General features: G+C 49.0%; 1 protein-coding gene across 1 annotated transcript; it reads right to left on the bottom strand.

The window, feature by feature from the left end:
* Window positions 1-7,303: 7,303 nt before the first annotated feature.
* Window positions 7,304-7,723, bottom strand: LOC144134020 (uncharacterized). Its single transcript, XM_077667034.1, has one exon. The coding sequence runs from the start codon at window positions 7,721-7,723 to the stop codon at window positions 7,304-7,306; it is 420 nt and encodes a 139-aa protein (XP_077523160.1).
* Between the last annotated feature and the right edge of the window lie 9,944 nt (window positions 7,724-17,667).

Below are 17,667 nucleotides of genomic sequence, written 5' to 3'. Positions count from 1 at the left end.
GTTAGTGTTTTCATTCCCATAAAACCGCTTGCCAAGACAAAAACATGTAAAGCACATCGTATCATGGACTTCACACGTGCCGATGACGCCTCAGTTATTGAGCATCTTGAAACATGCATTGTCGAATTTGATGGAACCGACGCCTGCGCACTCTGTAATCAGTTTAAGAAAATGTGTCACTATTGCCTTATAAATTTCATACCTGTAAAATACAAAAACATTCGCAAGCAGACGCCTTGGATGACACGCAGTATCATTCATCTCAGACGCCGAATCAAAAGGCTAAAAAAGCATCGTGCACAGCAGAGCGCAATCAACCATTTAAGAGAAAACCTCGCCTTTGCTGTACGCCGTTCAAAAGATTATTTCAAAACAACTCTGCCGAACTTCATAAAAAACGACCCGGGTAAATTCTGGCGCCACATTAGTGATAAAAAAGCCCCTATATCAGAAGTGACTATCAACGGTACAACGGTTACCAATCAGCCTGCCATTGCTCACCATTTTAACAATTACTTTCACAGTGTATTTTCTAAACCAAAACCGTACGATGCACCAAGCACAACTTCAGCACATCCATCTGAAGTTAACTTCATCTCGTATGATGGTGTCGTTTCAATGTTACTAAACCTGAAAACTAAATCATCCCCAGGGCCCGACGATATTCCTAACGGTTTTCTTCGGAGGTATGCTGAATCTCTGGCCAGGTTTTTGGTTATTATATTTCGCGCGTCATTGTTAACCGCGTGTGTACCTGAGGACTGGAAGATAGCCCGAGTCGTGCCTGTATTTAAAAAAGGCGACCGCCTTCAGGTGACCAATTATCGACCTATATCCTTAACGTCATCTTGCTGCAAATTAATGGAACATATTGTCGCAACTTGCATTAATGAATTCTTAGATCGCAACAACATTCTGACAGATCACCAGCATGGTTTTCGCAAAGGGTTTTCCACAGTAACTTAACTACTTTCAGTTATCCATTAATTTGCGGCATCACTTGACAATAACAGCCAGATTGACGCGATCTTTCTAGATCTCAGTAAAGCGTTTGACAAAGTTCCACACCACAGCCTTATTCTAAAACTAAAAACTATTGGACTTCCGCCTATATTTATTTCCTGGGTAAATGATTATTTAACTAACCGGAGTCAACATGTTTCAATCGGTCGTCTCCAGTCTGGCTGTCTCCCAGTCACATCAGGTGTGCCACAGGGAAGCGTACTGGGGCCACTACTCTTTCTAATATACATTAACGACATCATCGGTGAAGTTTGTACTGGCGTACATGTTCGATTATATGCTGATGACTGTGTTTTGTTTCGTGATGTTAGCAATGAAAACGATCAGAGTGACCTATAAAATACGCTTACTAATATTGTACAGTGGTGCAAGCGCTGGGACATGACACTGAACGCAGATAAAAGTGTTTCTCTTCGCATAACTAACAAGATAAACGCTCTACAATATGCATATAAATTAGAATCATCACCATTGCAACAAGTAGCGTCCGTAAAGTACTTGGGTGTAACACTTACTAATAACCTTTCCTGGAACTCTCACATAGATAACATCTGTTCACTCGCATTCCGTAAGCTCTGTTATATAAGGCATAAACTTCGAAACGCCCCCGCTAACGTTAAGCTCTTAGGTTACAATACTCTAATTAGACCCAAGCTTGAATATGCTTGCATAATTTGGGACACATATACTAAGTCTAACATAAGAAAGCTCGAGAACGTTCAAAGGAAAGCAATTAGATTCATATATTCAAAATATCTACCCACTGACTCCCCCTCAGACTTGATGCATGCTAACGGTATTGAAGAACTACAGGTAAGAAGACGAAATTTTCGTTTATATTTTCTTTCTTTACTTCTTAATTTTAAACTCAGACTTGACCCTTCTGCTTATCTTTCCCCAATGCCAACACGGAATACACGACATTATCACAAAGTTCTTTTAAAACCATATTTTGCCCGGACTAACTCGTTCAAGTTTTCCTTTTTCCCACGCACTATATCTGACTGGAACTCATTAACCGTACCAAATCAACCCTGAAAAACAGACGCGTTCCTCAGCCATCTTTGATATTGCGTATTATGTATTTTTTTCTGCTTTGTCTTGCATTGCTGTATTGTTGTTTTACTACATTATCCTTGCTGTATTGTTGTATTTTTGTTGCTATACTTTTGCTTTTTGTGCACCTGCCCTTCCTGCTTGGACCTAACCACGGTCTGCAGTATGTACATAAATAAAAATAAGAATAAAAATAAATAAACTAAAATTAGTTGCACATCATGACGTCATCAGCTAGTATATAGTTGCCATGATTGATTGTGTATTACAATTGGTATATTGTGTAATATGATTGTCGTGGTCATGTGAGTCATTGTAATTGAGTCGAGATTCCGTAGTCATAATGTGGTCATGACCGGAGTCATTGTATGGGGAAGGAATTGAGTCGGGGTTATTATAGTCAGGATCATAAGTCATGGACAACAATGGGTCATGAAAAGCGCTGAGTCATGGTCACGCCAAGTGCTGAGTCAAGGGTCACAAAAAGTGTAAGGTGGGGTTGAGGTGTCCACCGATATGTACAGAGCTACTGTACCTATTCCTTTACTCGAAAATGTTTCCTTTCCTCAAAACACATGCTATTCCTCCGCATAAGCAGACTTAAGTGCCCTCAGAATTTTCTGGCCAACAGGACTTAGGATGCACGTTTTTTCTGTTGGCCAAAATGCATCCCGAGCACAATCCAGGTAGGAGAGAACCCCGAGCTAGAGCTGCAGAGAAGTATATTAGCAGAAAAAATGGCACGTATTATCTAGACGCGGCGAGCCTTACGCAAGGGGGCATCTGCACCATCGCGTTCATACGCGAGGAAAAGCAGGTGGATGGACACTTGGTGAAAACTAGTAAAGTTACGCTAGCCGAGGGAGTAGCGATAGCGCTGGCAGCCATTCCCACGCCACGCGCATTATTTATGATTCTCAACACGCCTGTCGAAATTTTATAATGGGAAGAATAGCGCCATTTTCCAGAAACATTTTTGCAAACGCTCAAGACAGCTGAATGCAGAGAATAAAACAATTGGCATGGGTGCCAGGACACCGGGGAATAGAAGGAAACGAGGCTCCTCACACAGCCGCCCGAGCGTCTCTCCCCCGGAGTTCCACTGAATTCCCAGACCCTGTCGGGACTACTGTACTGAATCCGCTTACCACATATGTGGACATTACAGCATATTTGCGCCTCAGCACGCAGACGCTCTAACAGTCAGCCAATGGCCTGGATAGAACTGAGGAACAACACCTCACCAGGCTGCAAACGGGGTCATTTGTAAGCCATGCGATTCTTAAACATATGACCGAACTGTTTCATGGGTACTGTAAATTTTGTGAGAAGTGGGCAGACGCATATCATATGGTATTGGCCCGCCAGAAAAAAAACACAAATAAAGAGAGTAAATCAGCTAACGAGGAAGGACTGGGAGGCGACCTTGTCCAGCTGCTTGGACCTCCGGTCCCAGAAAGTTCTGGTCCAGAGAGCACGGACAGCGGCTACCGCCAGTGATTTCCCGGAATGAGGGCTGCCACCCAAGCAAGCGAGCGGTGAAACCCCACACTCTCTTCTAAAACCCGCCCCAGTGCATCCAATATAGGTTTACTACCACTACCATCACCAACAGAAAGAACACACGCGAACCACGCAAGTTCAACATATACGTGATGCTCCGCTCGCTGCGTTGAACTTTTCAACCTACGGGGCACATTATACGTGCCAAGACAAATGGTCAAGCCCGCTGAAACACGATCATCACGCGTGCGCACCCGAAAGCGCCTTTTGGTCGTATCGCACGGCGTTCACTTCTAGGCGTTCAGCCAGTCAAGCTGTAGACAAGCTAAAAGCGCTTTCTAACGGCAGCGTCGCTTAGATTGGCGGACGCAGGCGGGCGCCTACGCGCTTTAATTTGCTGTCGCTGGGGTGACGGGAAATGTGTACTGCTCTATTGGTTGGCGTCAGTTTTCTCTCAACTACCTCAAGAACAAAACCAGGTGGACTTGCTCCGAAGATGTTTTCTTTACGCCTCGAGTTCGTCCAGCCGACAGCACAGTTGGCCGAGCGCTTTGTCGCCTGCTCCCGCACTGTGGCTACCTACAAGACCCACCTGACTTTAGTGCACTGCGCCACGTGCTAAGAAAGGGAGAGCGAGAGGCAGCAACCCGCTGCTGCAGGCCCACTTTAGTCACCCCTGAAGCAGGGACCGATTTGGTCCCGAAGCGTTGGCTAAAGCTAAAAATATGGGTTGGCGTCAGTTCTCTCTCAACTATCTGTCACCTGTAGAGATGCCGCATAATGCACTGAGCACGCTAGATTTTGATAACTGTTAGAGCTTCACTTTTATCGCACTCATACGAAGGAAGCGTATAACTAATAAAAAATAGCTGGGGTTCAATTAGTGCTGAACCTGGTTAGAGAGCGAAAGCTGTGGTGTATCGAGCAATTAGACGCGGCTTCGCGTCTGTCTGAGTGCATGCTTTCCGCACGCGGGATATGCAGCGCGCCCAACCTGCCGCCCTGGCAGGTGGCAGTGATTGGTCGCGAAAGGTTACTCACCCAATGAACGCTACGACCCGGCCTATTGCCACAGTGCCGCGTGCGTGCTACAATGTTGCCAGCACTAATTTATGCAGTCCACATCTCTTACCACCGCCACGTATCTCAAAGCGCGATTGAAGCGTCCACTGACCCACGGAGCCAGTTATGCACGCTTCCTTTCATCAAAATGATCGGACAATTGATAGTTCACTCGTTGTGATGTGAATTCCTCCTCTTGCTCATCGTCTGTTCTTGATTGTTTTTTTTTTCGCCTGTGTACCAACTGGCCCAGATTTAAACCTTTCTGGAGTCTACAACGTAGTCTACGCCAACGCCATTGAACACAAAGAACGCCGACGGCATATATAGAAACAGAGCCGAGCGCTCGGTTTAGGCAGCGGCGGCAGTGGTGGCGGTGGGTGAGTGACATCATAGCTGGCACGTTGTCTCTCCTTGGTTCAAGTTCAAACTCGCTCACATGGCAAAGAATCTACAGAAGAGTAGTAAAGCTTTCGCCTCAAAAAAACATGTGGACATTAACGTGCGCTCCACTTCATCAGTGCATTCAAACATGGAATTGCTGAAATAGCCGCTGTTAACCGAGTCATATACGGCGCTCAAAAGCTCTAAAGGTGATGACAGAGACGTGCGCACGTGAGGGAGAAGGGATAACTTTATTTGCCACTTGAGGGTTGGGAGTTAGGGTAGGTGGGCTGACTGTGGCCCCCAGGTGGGGGCGACGTCTTAAGCCCACGAGACGAATGCGAGTTGTGTCTTCTTGTCTAGTCTTGCAAGAAGTTTGATCCAACCCTCCAAGGAGGGAACTGGCAGCAAAGTTTGTGGGGGCGGGTTACCCTCGAATCACCAGAGGATGTGTGCCTGAGTGGCAAACACTCCGTAGTCGCAATTAGGAATGACAGGGTCATATTCCCAGCCAGTGATGAGATATAGTCAAGAATGACTGAGAAAGGAATTGGTCTGCAGTCTGCGAAGCATGGTGGCTTGCGCTCGGTCGAGGTCGGGATGGGGAGGCGGGCACACGCGTCTTGCCTCCTTGTAAGAGTTGGTGATTTCCGCATAGGATAGGGGGCCTCGACGACAGCATCCGGACTCGAGGGGCCGGCTGCCCGGTTGGTTATGCCTCGGGCTAAATGGTAGACCCCTTCGTCCCCAGAGTTCCTAGCGTGCGTCGGTACCAACACTAAGCTTACAGTACGGTCGAGAGTGCAGTCGCCGAGGATGTGTGCGGCAGGTAGACAAATTGTTTTTGTCGAAATATTTTGAATTTCTCGTTTATAGTCACTGAGAATCGTGCGTGTGCGGGGATCTGCGATGTCCAGCGCGTTCGCGAACCCTTCGGCAGTGGTGGGGAAGTGTGTGCGCACTGTGGTAGCGTTGATGAGGGTGGTGGTTGGCGTGGCTACGCAGGCCACGTATGTTTTGGAGACACATTTCGCCGCGTCCACACACATGGCGTGTTCGTCGGTGGAGTACGTGTCGTCCAGAGCCTGGACCTTCGAATTCGGCGACGCGTATCGTGGCGGTCTTGGCTATGGGTTTGACGATCAGCGGACTATAGACTCCAGTTGTAAGAGGAAGAGTGGGGTGGATATCACCTTCAGGGTTGATGCTAAGACGGTCGAGATTGTAACGAATGTGTTTGGTGCGAGAAAGGCGGTGTATCTGGCCAGTGTTGTGTGCTTCGATAAGTTCTGTGAGGGTGTTGTATACCCCGAGCTGGAGCAGACGCTGCGTGCTGGCGAACTGGGGCAGTCGCACTGCCGCCTCTTACGCCGAGCGGATGGCGCTGTTTACCGCCTATTTATCTTTGCGGCGCAGGTGGTAATAAAGAAATGAGTAAACAGTCACACTAAGAAGGAAGGCTTGTGTGAGGGGGAATATGTCGGTCTCCCGCATGCTTCTGCGGCGAGTGGCGATGCGGCAGATTAGGCCGTTGATCTGGTGGGCGGTGATACGGAGGCATTGAATGGCTTCAGAGTACTGCGTGTTATTCTGCAACAGCATACCTAACACGCTGATGGTTTGCACGGGATGTATGAGGTGGGTGTCGATGTGGAGTGTTATTGGCACTTGAAGGTCGGGGATGGGTCGGCGAACCCGCCTATACCGGATGACTAACAGCTCAGATTGGGTGGGAGAGCAAACGAGTCTGTTTGCCTGCAGGAAATCGTGGAAGGTGTCGATTGCCTGTTGAGTGAATACTGTATCTCCCCATCCTAGCCGCAGTTGGGCAAAAGGGGGCTATCGTCGGCGTAGAGTGAGTTTTTAATATAGGGTATGGTGTCCAAAAGTGGGGGGAGGCCACACATAGTGATATCAAAAAGGAACGGGGACAAGACTGCTCCCTTTGGTGTCCCCCGTGTGCCCTTGGTGATTTTGTCGGTGGAGAGGCCTCCAATGTCGAGTTATGCAGTACAGTTGTAAAGAAAGTTGGCTAGAGAGTTGTAGGTGAGGATGCCTACAATCATCTGGGAGAGGTTGGTCAGTATAGATACTTGCGACACGTTGTCGAATGCCTTACGGACGTCGAGGCAGAGAATGGCACGTGTGGCCCTGATAGAGCCCTGGTCGAGTATGCCGTGTTGTATCTGCTACATGATGTGCTGGGTGGATAGTCCAGCCCGGAAACGAATCATGGTGTGTGGAGGAGGCCCTCCTTACCTACGTCGGCGTGAAGTCAGTGAAGAATCATGTGCTTCATAATCTTCGCCAGGCAAGACGTGAAGGAGATGGGCCGCATGTTGCCTAGCTCGAGTCGTTTGCCTGGTATGAGTATGAAGATTGCCTTGGCATGCTTCGAGGAGTCTGGGAGGCGACCTTCTGGCCAGTGGTGGTTGAAAAGGTCCGCAAGTGTTTCAACTGAATGGTCGTCGAGGTTGCGTAGCATCTTATTGGTGATGCGGTTGTCGCCGGCGGCTGCGGTAGTCTTGATGTGGTTGAGGGCGGCACGGGCTTCCGACGCCATGATTTCTCTGTCCATGTTTGGGTGCTTAGATCCCGTGTATTCCGAGGGGATGGGTTTGTCTGTTGAGATGTTGATGCATTTGTCTTTCAAGGTGACGAGGAGTTCCTCGTTGGTGCCTTGAAACTCATGCATGACGCTGTTCAGATTCTTGTGAAATGCAGAATTGGTATGTGTCGCATCAATCAAGTGCTTGAGCAGAAACCACGTGTTCTTGCATCCCAACTGCCCGTTGAGGCGGTCGCAAGTCTGGTGGAATTGTTCTTGACTGAGTTTGCAGAGTAGGCTTCATCTCTCGTACGAGGCGAGCGAGGCGAAGCTAGAGAGGGCGGTTGTGTTTGCGTCGGAGGCAGCAAGCGTGGAGGCTGCGCTGGGCCTCCCACATGTGCATGAGTTTGACGTCGGGGGTGGGCCATCCTTCTCCTGGGTGGCCATGGAGGTGGCGTTGGCGGCGTCGAGGAGCAGCGTCTCTCTCCATGTGTCGAGGTCGCTTATGGGGCTCTGCGGAAACTGAGCACACACGTACCGAAAAGTGTCCCAGTTGGTGTGTGCGATAGTGGGACGGGAGGCCTTGCTGTGTATGGCAGTAAAGGTAGTTCTGAGAACATAGTGATCGCTACCTATGTTCATAATGAGACTTTCCCAGCGCGCGTATGGGATATTGCGGGCGAAAGTGAGGTCCAGAGAGCTGTCTTGCTTGACGCTGTTGCCCAAACAGGTGGGTCGTTTGGAGTCGAGGAGTAGCAGATACCCAGTGTCCGGGCTGTTTCCTATACCTTGGCTCATTTACGACCACAGGCTTTGTGGGGGTAGCCCCACGGGACCTGTGGTGCTTTAAAGTCGCCCACTATAAGTAGCATCTCGTTTCGCGCGGCTAGACAGGCCTTGCGCAGGATAGTGGCTATCTTAGTGCTGTTGTCACTTGGGGGCCTATACACATTTAAGATGTTGAGCGGGTATTAGGTATGGCTCTTGAGAAGGACCTGCAACGAAAGTGTGCGGGACTTCTACGTAGTCAAGATCGACCTGATTGGCTGTGAGGTTGCAGCGTACGCGAATGGTGGTAGTCGGGTGGAGATCCGGCGCCACCGGTTGGCTGTAGGCGGCATAGCTGGTTAGTTTGGTGTCAGTGTATGTTTCTTTGAGCGCGATAATGTGGGGTGTGTATGGCTGGGCCTGCAGGGTATGCTCCAAGGCTCTCCGCTTTGCCTTGAAGCCCCTGCAGATCCACTGTCATACCGTGCTAGCCATCGCGTTTCATGTATTGTTCGGGGCGCTGTGGAAGAGCTATGGCGGTTTTGAGAATACCACCAGCACACGCGTGTGCGGCTGCACTCTCGAGTGCGAGAGTTGGACCAGGGAACTGAGTGCGCGGCGAGGTGGTGAGGTCGTCCATTTGCGGGGGGCCCGCAAGGTGGTCGAGACGGATGGTGAGGGTGTGGAGTTTAGCTTCCATGGCGGAACAGCCGTCAATGAAACGGTCAATAGTGAGGGTCAGTCGTATCCAAAGAAAAAGAGCCCCTCTGACAAGAAACTGATCAACTCCCTTCAAAGAGGAGCAAGTATTGTCCACAGAGCGCGGCGTCGAAAGCCACCAGTGACCGCGGTGCATCGATTGCGCCATAAACTAAAAAGACCCGCAACAATTAACAGGCGAGCAAAACAGCCGCTGTGGAAGGGCCCGCGACAATGTTCGAAACGCCCTGCCCATGGAATCCCCCATGAACCGCGCGCCAAAAGACACGCACTACCACGCAGGTGACCGTAGCTTGGCGATTAGATTCCAGAAGCGAGCAATTGTGATAGGTACTGGAGCGTAAAACACCCCACCGCTCTAGCCGATCACAAGTAGGCAGCACTGCCCAACCAGGTTTCCAAACAAAGTTGCGTAGATGCCCTGGGAGAGGCGTCGACGCTATGCGCGCCCATTGAACGCGGCGCATCGGTGAGGGGCGAGCCGCCGGCAAAACAGGCGACAACAGCGAGCCCATAATGTCCACCACACGGTCTGCAACGATGTTGACACCAGGTGCTACTGCGCTCACATGTCTGAAAAAGGCCACTGACGTAGCACAGAAAGCGGTAGGCTGTTCTGATTGAGGCCAATGATTAACAGGGGCCGAGGGATTCAATATGCGCAAAGGGCCTAAAAAATACCACGCTAGGGTTCGCGCCGCAGACGCGTCCCCCAGCAGAATACGCAAAATGCACTTCAGATCCGACAACGAGGACGTGATGGAGAAAATTGGAAAGGCAAACCCGCCTCTCTCCCGTGGTTGTCCAAGAACAGCACGAGCCACAAGTTCGGTCCTGCCTGACCAAAAAAGAAAAAGAACTGTAGCCTGCACCCACCTCATCACGCATAGGGGTGCTTTAAAAATGTGGCAAAGGTGCCAGAAGGCATAAAGAACGACCGACTGAACCAGGTAGCGCCTCTCAAGCAGAGGCAGGTCAAATGTCTGCGCCCTCCGCACGCGAGCTGTAATGACCTACACGATCGAAAACTACATACCATCCCATATTCCAGCACAGTCGTAGGTCACGCCTAAAATGCGGATCTGCGCACGCCACTGCAAAGGTATCACATTTGTAATCCCTCTCTGAGGAGACCCCACTAAATGTAAGGACTCTTCGAATAATTAAGAGCAGCCCCCGAGAAGGAGGCATACTCAAGAAAAACGTTTAAAGCTTCGAGCAGGCTGCGTTCATCAGCTCAGTAGAGGGTGATGTCATCTGCATAAGCAGTGACGGGTACTGCCTCACTGCCTGGCAACGCCAGACCTCTAATAAGAGAGTGGTGTTTTACTGCCAGGAGGAAAGGCTCTAATGCTAAGACAAAGAAAAAGGGGGAGAGCGGACAACCTTGACGGACGCCGCTGCCAACATCAAATGCGGTACTTTCCCAGCCATCGAGGAACAGAGCGCTTGAAATGTCTCTGTACATCTATTAATGAGAAACACGAAAGAAGGTTGGAAACCCAATGCTCACGCTCTGAAAAGTCGAACGCCATCTCTTGATCGAGGCAAACAAGAAGACCCTGTGCGCGCCGCCGTAGAAGATACTCTAGGATATCTCGCGTCACGGAAGATAAGCTATGTATTTCACGACCAGAAATGAACCAAATCTGGTGGCAGGAAATATGGGACGGGAGAAGACACCCTAGAGAGTGAACGAATTGTTTTGCTAATACTTTATAACCTCAATTTAGTGAGGTAATAGGCCGCCAATCTGCCCGACATGTTGAGAAAGGAGACTTTGCCGGAATCAATACAATGCGGTCTCTTTTAAATGAATTGGGAAAGACATGCCGGTGAAAAAGAGTTTTAGCACTTGCGAGAAAATGGGGCCTATAATATGCTAGACTTGTAAATATAACTCCACAGGAAGACCATATGGTCCAGGCGTTGAGCCTCGTTTTATGGAATCTAACGCCTCCTTGATTTCACCTGGTGTTGGCGCAGCCATAAAGCCATCATGCATTTCAGTGGCAACCTGCTGCAAGCCTGCAAAAAATGGGTGTTCGGAAACGTAATCGCAATCGACCAGGAGTACAGACTGAATAATATCCCTGAAATGCACAAAAAAAACGCACCAAAATTCCTGCCAACTGGCTGGGCCACAGCCCTGGCGGAAGATTTAAAAGCAGGGGCACCTTGATGGCACAACAGCTCCTGGCATGCGAACCGAAGCACCTTAGGATGAGCAGTTGGACAGTGTCGACAATGCCATGACGCAGCTGTCAAAAAGGACGATCGTAAAAGACGCTGGAGACGCCCCAAGAGCTGCTCTTTCGATGCGCACATAAGCGACCATGGCGACGGAGTGCGCTGAGCTACACGCAGCTTCGCCGTCACTACACTAACCTCAGCTGAGACGCGAGCCCTAAGGACTTGACCAGAAGCGACGCAATGGTGACGCCACTGCTCCTTCTTACGGTGCCAGTCATCAGGCATGGCCCCAACAACCGAAAAACGCAAGACCCACCTCAGTATTCCTCTCGTGCTGGCGTTGTGAAGGATGCGCACATCCAAACGCCACTGTGTGTGAGGAGACACTGCAGCCGCCGAAACCCCGAGTGAGAAAAAAGAGGGGCGATGGTCTGATATGAATACCGGCGAGGATGACAACCTCATTACGTTAGCAGCACACACTGTCTTCAAAACGCCCGTCGGTACATACGCTCCGTCTAACCTTCTCGATGACAATCTGCAACGCCAAGTCCGTACAAAGACACCACAATACAGGAGCTCATAAGCGTCTGTGAGCAAAAACTGGTTTACTAGGCGGCGCAACTTGCATTCAAGCCTGGCCTGCCCCTACACCTACCTGGGACCTGCACATCGGCGAGCGTATCGAGCACGCAGTTAAAATCGCTCAACATCTCAACGTTATGTCCTCCAAGAAAATATACTGTTCTGTGGCTTTGTATTTCTGCTAGGGACAACAATGCCACAAAGCAGCCTCCTTTTGATCGGTGCAAAATGCAAAAGGATGCATATACTAAAGAACTGAAGGTTGTCATAAACACTTGAACTTGTGCCCTTCCCTGAAACATAATTTGTAGTGGTTTCTTTTACTAAGTATAAAAAGACTCTAGTATGAATTTATCTGTAGCCATCAGTTTGGATAATCTGCAACCAAATATCTGTAGCAATTATGGAAACAGTTCATTTTGCTAATAATGATTGGTTTTGCACTGAGCATATATCACAATCATACGTGAAACTAGAATGTAGCTCGACTTGCAGCTTCAACAATTTCATATATTTGGAAACGCAATGTCTAGCTTGTTCGAAGATTTCACTGTACAACATTAACTTGCAGGTGATGGTGTGCGTCAAATGCAGATGTGGCGGACCACTCTCACCATGAGATCTCGTGCTCGAAAGCCGTGATGCCAGATCCATCTTCGCTCACGTTTCGGCTGGACTGGTTACCTAGCTGGGTGGCCATACCAGGCTCCTGAATGATTACATGAGCTGTCTGCAAAGATGGCAAGTGCTGCCCAGCATGGTCAAGAGCTCTCTTCGAATATCAACACAGCTTGCATTGTGTAATCGAACGAATTCATGCACACTCAGCTGCAGGATCATGACACCACCGGCGAGTGGTGATAATAGCAGGAGCATCAACACCAACAAGTAGGAGGACACAGCACTATTTAGTTTCTACCTGGCAGACAGGAAGTGTATGATCAGTTGCGCGTGGGAATCGCACTCACTGCATCGCTTTCATATGTAGCTATGCCACTAGCAATCAATATGCATTTTTCCTCTTTTAAGTTTGACAGCACACTGATAAGAAGCTCGTGAAGCATTCTTCATTTTGGTTCTCTTCTATAAACGCGACTCTATTTTTGGCTTTCAATTCATTTGTGGTATACGCATGACAACAGAGATTGGTTTCAAGGCAAAAGCTATTATATGCTCATGACGTGCCAGCAGGGATATTCGCAGAAAAGTGTCACACTATAGCTGTCGATCAAACGTGGTTGAGGTGTCCACCGATATTTCGAGGTGTGGTCTCGGGCCTTCCTTCAAAAACCGTTCCTTTACTCAAAACACATGTTTTCACATTCCTCCACGCATGCAGGAAACTGTCCTCATAGTTAAATAGTGTTTAGGTAATAAGCAAAACTAGTGCTTAGTTCCTGCGCTTAAACCTACTGCGCATGCATGTGACGTCATTGAGTGGCGCCACCATCGTTCGGGATTGCGCTTCCCTGGCAATCTTGCCAGACGCCTTCTGAATGCCGATCTGGAAGGATGCCGCCTAAACGCTCTCCTGTGCCTTCAGCAATCAACCGTGCGCGTGCTAATGGGAAGGTGCTGTGAAGCGAATAATTGTGTAGTGTTTAATTAACATCCTCACCACACATCAGCGACACAAGCAGCAACACTGTACTAAAGGCTTTCGCCTCACCACACTTTAGGTCGACAAAGTGCCCCCTAAGTTTTTCTCGGGGGCTGCAGTTCTTTCTTGTGTCAGGGAGTGTCCCAATTGCTTTTCGCCTACCTTCGGCTAACTTGCTGAGTGTGTGCTTCAACACACGCTTTGGTGATTTTGAAGCAATGTCATTCCTTGTAGTGCTTCCCTACGTGTTCTGCTTGTACACAACGCATATTTTATTTGGTGCTTCTGTGAAAGACAGGAAGGCACGAAAATGTTTTCCTTCCAGCATGATATTATAAACTGGACGTGCTTTAACTAGTGCTTTTCTTTTTGCTTTGGTGTTTGTGGAGAGCCAGCACTTCACAACATGCTCAACATACAGCATGGTCGCTGCATCTGCGAGTCATTCGCACCATCTCTTCATGGCGCAACACAGCTTGTGTTGCACCGTTTGTGTGGTAATATTGCAACATGCTTTGCTTCATGGCATTTGGTTGCATCTGTGTGCTTGCTTTCGACTGCCTCTTTCACATGCTGCATATGCTTATACAGCAATGACCTGTTTTTGTTGAGGAAAAAGCCAGGCCATTGATTCATGGGGATCTTAGAGATGAAAATACAAGGCTTGTTCAGAGTTTCGGCAGGCTACCCATTGCCATCTTCGGAGTGAAATTTGTACCCCTGACGAAAACCTACCAATTCTACATTGATGCAGTTGAACCTAACTGGAAGTGTAAATTATGCAGCTGGACGTAACTTCAATAGTAAAGCTCCAAATGGAATGTCCCAGCTGGAAGGATATAATCCAGTTCAGTAATCCAGCTGGAAATTGACAGTAATAGCAGTAGCAGTAAGTTTTGTAATTGATCTTTTTGGGTTATTCAGGCGGTCTTCCCATGTCTGGGATCTTTTTCACTTTCTGGGGTTCGAGGTCCGAGATAATTTTGTGTGCTGGACTATCAAACTCCCAGACAAACTGTGTCAGATCCTATTTCCATTTACTCAGCAATTTGCAGTTTGCTTCATGCAAATTGATTATGTTGTTCGGTGGCTTTAAGAAAAATCTCAGACAGCCTGTCTACCCTCTACGCCCTTAGTGTGACTGGACCGTCAATATACGTGCTTCCACTTTTTGTTTAGCAAAGGTGACTGCTGGGTACTCCTCTTTGCAAATTAGGCAGCAATAATTTGCATGTACACCACTGTTGAACGTTTATGAAAGGCGGGTCTGCCCAAAAGAATTCTTATCTTTGTACACGAGGCATATTGTTCAATATGTAATGTTGCACTAGGTAATTATTCGCAATTAAGTTGCATAAAGAATTCTAGGATTCATGATGGACAGTGATGAAAATATATTGTTTTGGCAATACAGGCTTACACTAACTTTTCACTGTACATATGTATGTAAAGCATACCTTACTCAGACAAGTTGCAACACCTAAAAGGCACAGAATCTTCTCTCACTCGCCAATATAGTAAGAGGACACTTAAGCTCAGCATTTGAGGGCATTACGCGACAGTGTTAATGGCGCCCTGTGCGCCTTTAACACTGTGCGCATTCTTGTCTTTGAACTCTTGCACACTGCAGTTTACATACATGATGTTACTGTAACTGCTTCCTCAATGATTACCGGATCTTTAGTTTTTGCAGTAATTACAAAATTAAGCTTCAACAGCACACACACACACATCACCCCCCTCCCTTTGTACCTCAGTTAAGTTTTGTTTATGAAGCTTTAACGTCCCAAAGCGACTCAGGCTATGAGAGCCGCCGTATTGAAGGGCTGCGGAAATTTCGACCACCGGAGGTTCTTTAACATGCACTGACGTCGCACAGTGCACGCGCCTCTAGAATTTCGCCTTCACTTAAATTCGACCACCGCGGCCGGGATTGAACCCAGTCTTTCGGGCCAGTAGCCGAGCGCAATAACAACGCAGCGCGTGCATTTATCTCTGCTGAAGGGATGGTCGCTGCGCTGTGGGAGGAGGGGGTGGAAGTGGGAGAGAAAGGAAGAGAAGTGCTCGCAACGCGCCGCGACGCGGAGGAGGTTAGAGTGAGCGAAGGAGCACGCTATCTGTTGGGCAGTGGCGTACATTGCGAGGAGGAAGATTTTTCACTCAGGGCCAACGGCGCCGACGCTGACACCACCTTTTCTGCTACACGAGCCCCTTAACGCTTTCGCGTTAAAATCCCTTCTCCTCCTCCTCGTAATGTGCGCCACTTCCCCAACACATACCGCTCCACGACAGCGCCTTCCGCTTGTTTCGTTCGGGCGCAATGAGGCCGTGTGGGCACGCAAGAATCACGCGGTGAGCTGCGAACAACGCAGCGTACATTAAAAACGCGTTCACCGTGAAGCTTATGGCTTGCTGCCCTGTTTGTTCTGAGCGGAAGCTATGCTGGCGTTTGTAGCATCGGGTTTGTCGAGAACGATCTGTCGACGAACTACAACTACAACTTGAGTCCCGGGCGTTCCGGCAAGGCACCTGGCAGCGCTTCTACGTGGTTTGCCCCTCCACTCGTCCGTTTCACTATACAGCAGAGCGATTTGTCTAACGGGCAAGGCGTCGCGCCGAACGGGCGATGGCGTTCCGTGGACTCCCTGGCAGTGCTGCAACACGCTGTCACGTTCCACTCTTAAAGGCGAAGCTGAATCGTCCTCCAATTTTTTTTTTCGCTCCTCTCTGCGCCCGAACAAAACGAGCCGGAGGCGCTGCCTTTACGCATACCTGCTGGGGCAGTGAGGTACATTGCGAAGAGGATGATTTTTCGCGCACGGCCAACGCCACTGACCCCGACGACGCCGGCTTTTCTGCGACGCGAGCTCCTTAACGCTGTCGTGTTAATAATGCTACTTGCTAGCAAAATTTTAGCAAACGCGCTACAAGGCGCAATCAAGAGATAAAACAATTAACGAGGATTAGCTCAGCTAATCCCGGATATACAAACCGAAAGATGTTGGCGCTCACTGTTTTCATTGACGTTGGCGTTGACAATGTTCTAAACAGCGATGACTTTCAGCAAACGAAGGGCGCCTAACTGCCTCCCTGGATATGCGGACGCCTCATTCGTGCTTTGATACATGTGGCGTTGGTGAGAGAAAGATGTGACCTGAATGCATTAGCTTTGACAGCGTTGTGGCTGACATGCGGCACTACAGCAATAGCTAGGCCGCAGCGTCCCTTTCGTGATCAATCTCTCTCGAGCAACCATTAACTTCATGCCACCTGCCAGGGTGGCAGGGGGGCCACGCTGCCTATTCAGTGGGCGGAACGCAATAAGAGCAGGCTTTAGCAGTTGGACACCAATGCCACGTACATGAAAGCGAGATTGAGGTCTGTGTTGACCCACGGAGCCGGTTGTGTGCCTTTCCTTTCGTGAAAGAGAACGGCCTTTGCAAAGTTAACGACAATGAAAATGAACGCCGTCGGCTCACTTGTTTTGTTTGGTTTTCCAGGAGAAGAAATGGGACAGGAAACGTCTCATTTATCTCGGTGGCCAACCGAACCGCGGCGTTAAGGAAGAGATAAAGGAGGGAGCGAAAGAGGAAAGAGGTGCCGTAGTGGAGGGCTCCGGAATGATTTCGACCACCTGGTATCTTTAACATGCACTGCAATCGCACAGCACATGGGCGCCTTAGCGTTTCGCCTTCAACGAAACATAGCCGCCGCGGTCGGGTTCGAACCCGGCAACTCTGGATCACTAGCCGAGCGCCCTAACCACTGAGCCATCGCGGCGTTGAAAGAAAGAGAAAACTGAAAATACAAAGTTGGATTTTGAGGAAAGGCGCAGCGCTGCGCAGCGGCGGAACACCTGTGGCTTTGTGCTACTAGTTGCGCATGCGCAGTAGTGACTAGGGAGCGAGAGAGAGAGAGAGAAATATCCGCGGAGAGGCGCGTGTTGTGACGTCATGTGCCTCCCCGGTGCAGCGCAACGATGAAATCGCAAGCTCGCGGCAACTAAAGCTTTCGCTTTGAGAAGAGCGGTGCACTGTTGCAGAGTGAGACCACCGACAAATCGTTTCCTGTTGAGTGGCGCTTCTCAGAGCTTATTTAATCCCAGAATCAGGGCGTAGAAGAGCGCTATGTCAAAATACTGCAAGACAAATATAGCAACTGCACAGCTACAGCAGTCTTTCATAAACTCAGCCATAAAATTCCAATAAGGAAGGGCGTCAAGCAG

Source organism: Amblyomma americanum, chromosome 5, assembly GCF_052857255.1.
Source record: "Amblyomma americanum isolate KBUSLIRL-KWMA chromosome 5, ASM5285725v1, whole genome shotgun sequence".
NCBI lineage: Eukaryota > Metazoa > Arthropoda > Arachnida > Ixodida > Ixodidae > Amblyomma > Amblyomma americanum.
Note: the sequence above shows the minus strand (reverse complement) of the source record. Positions and strands in the feature narration are given on the sequence as shown.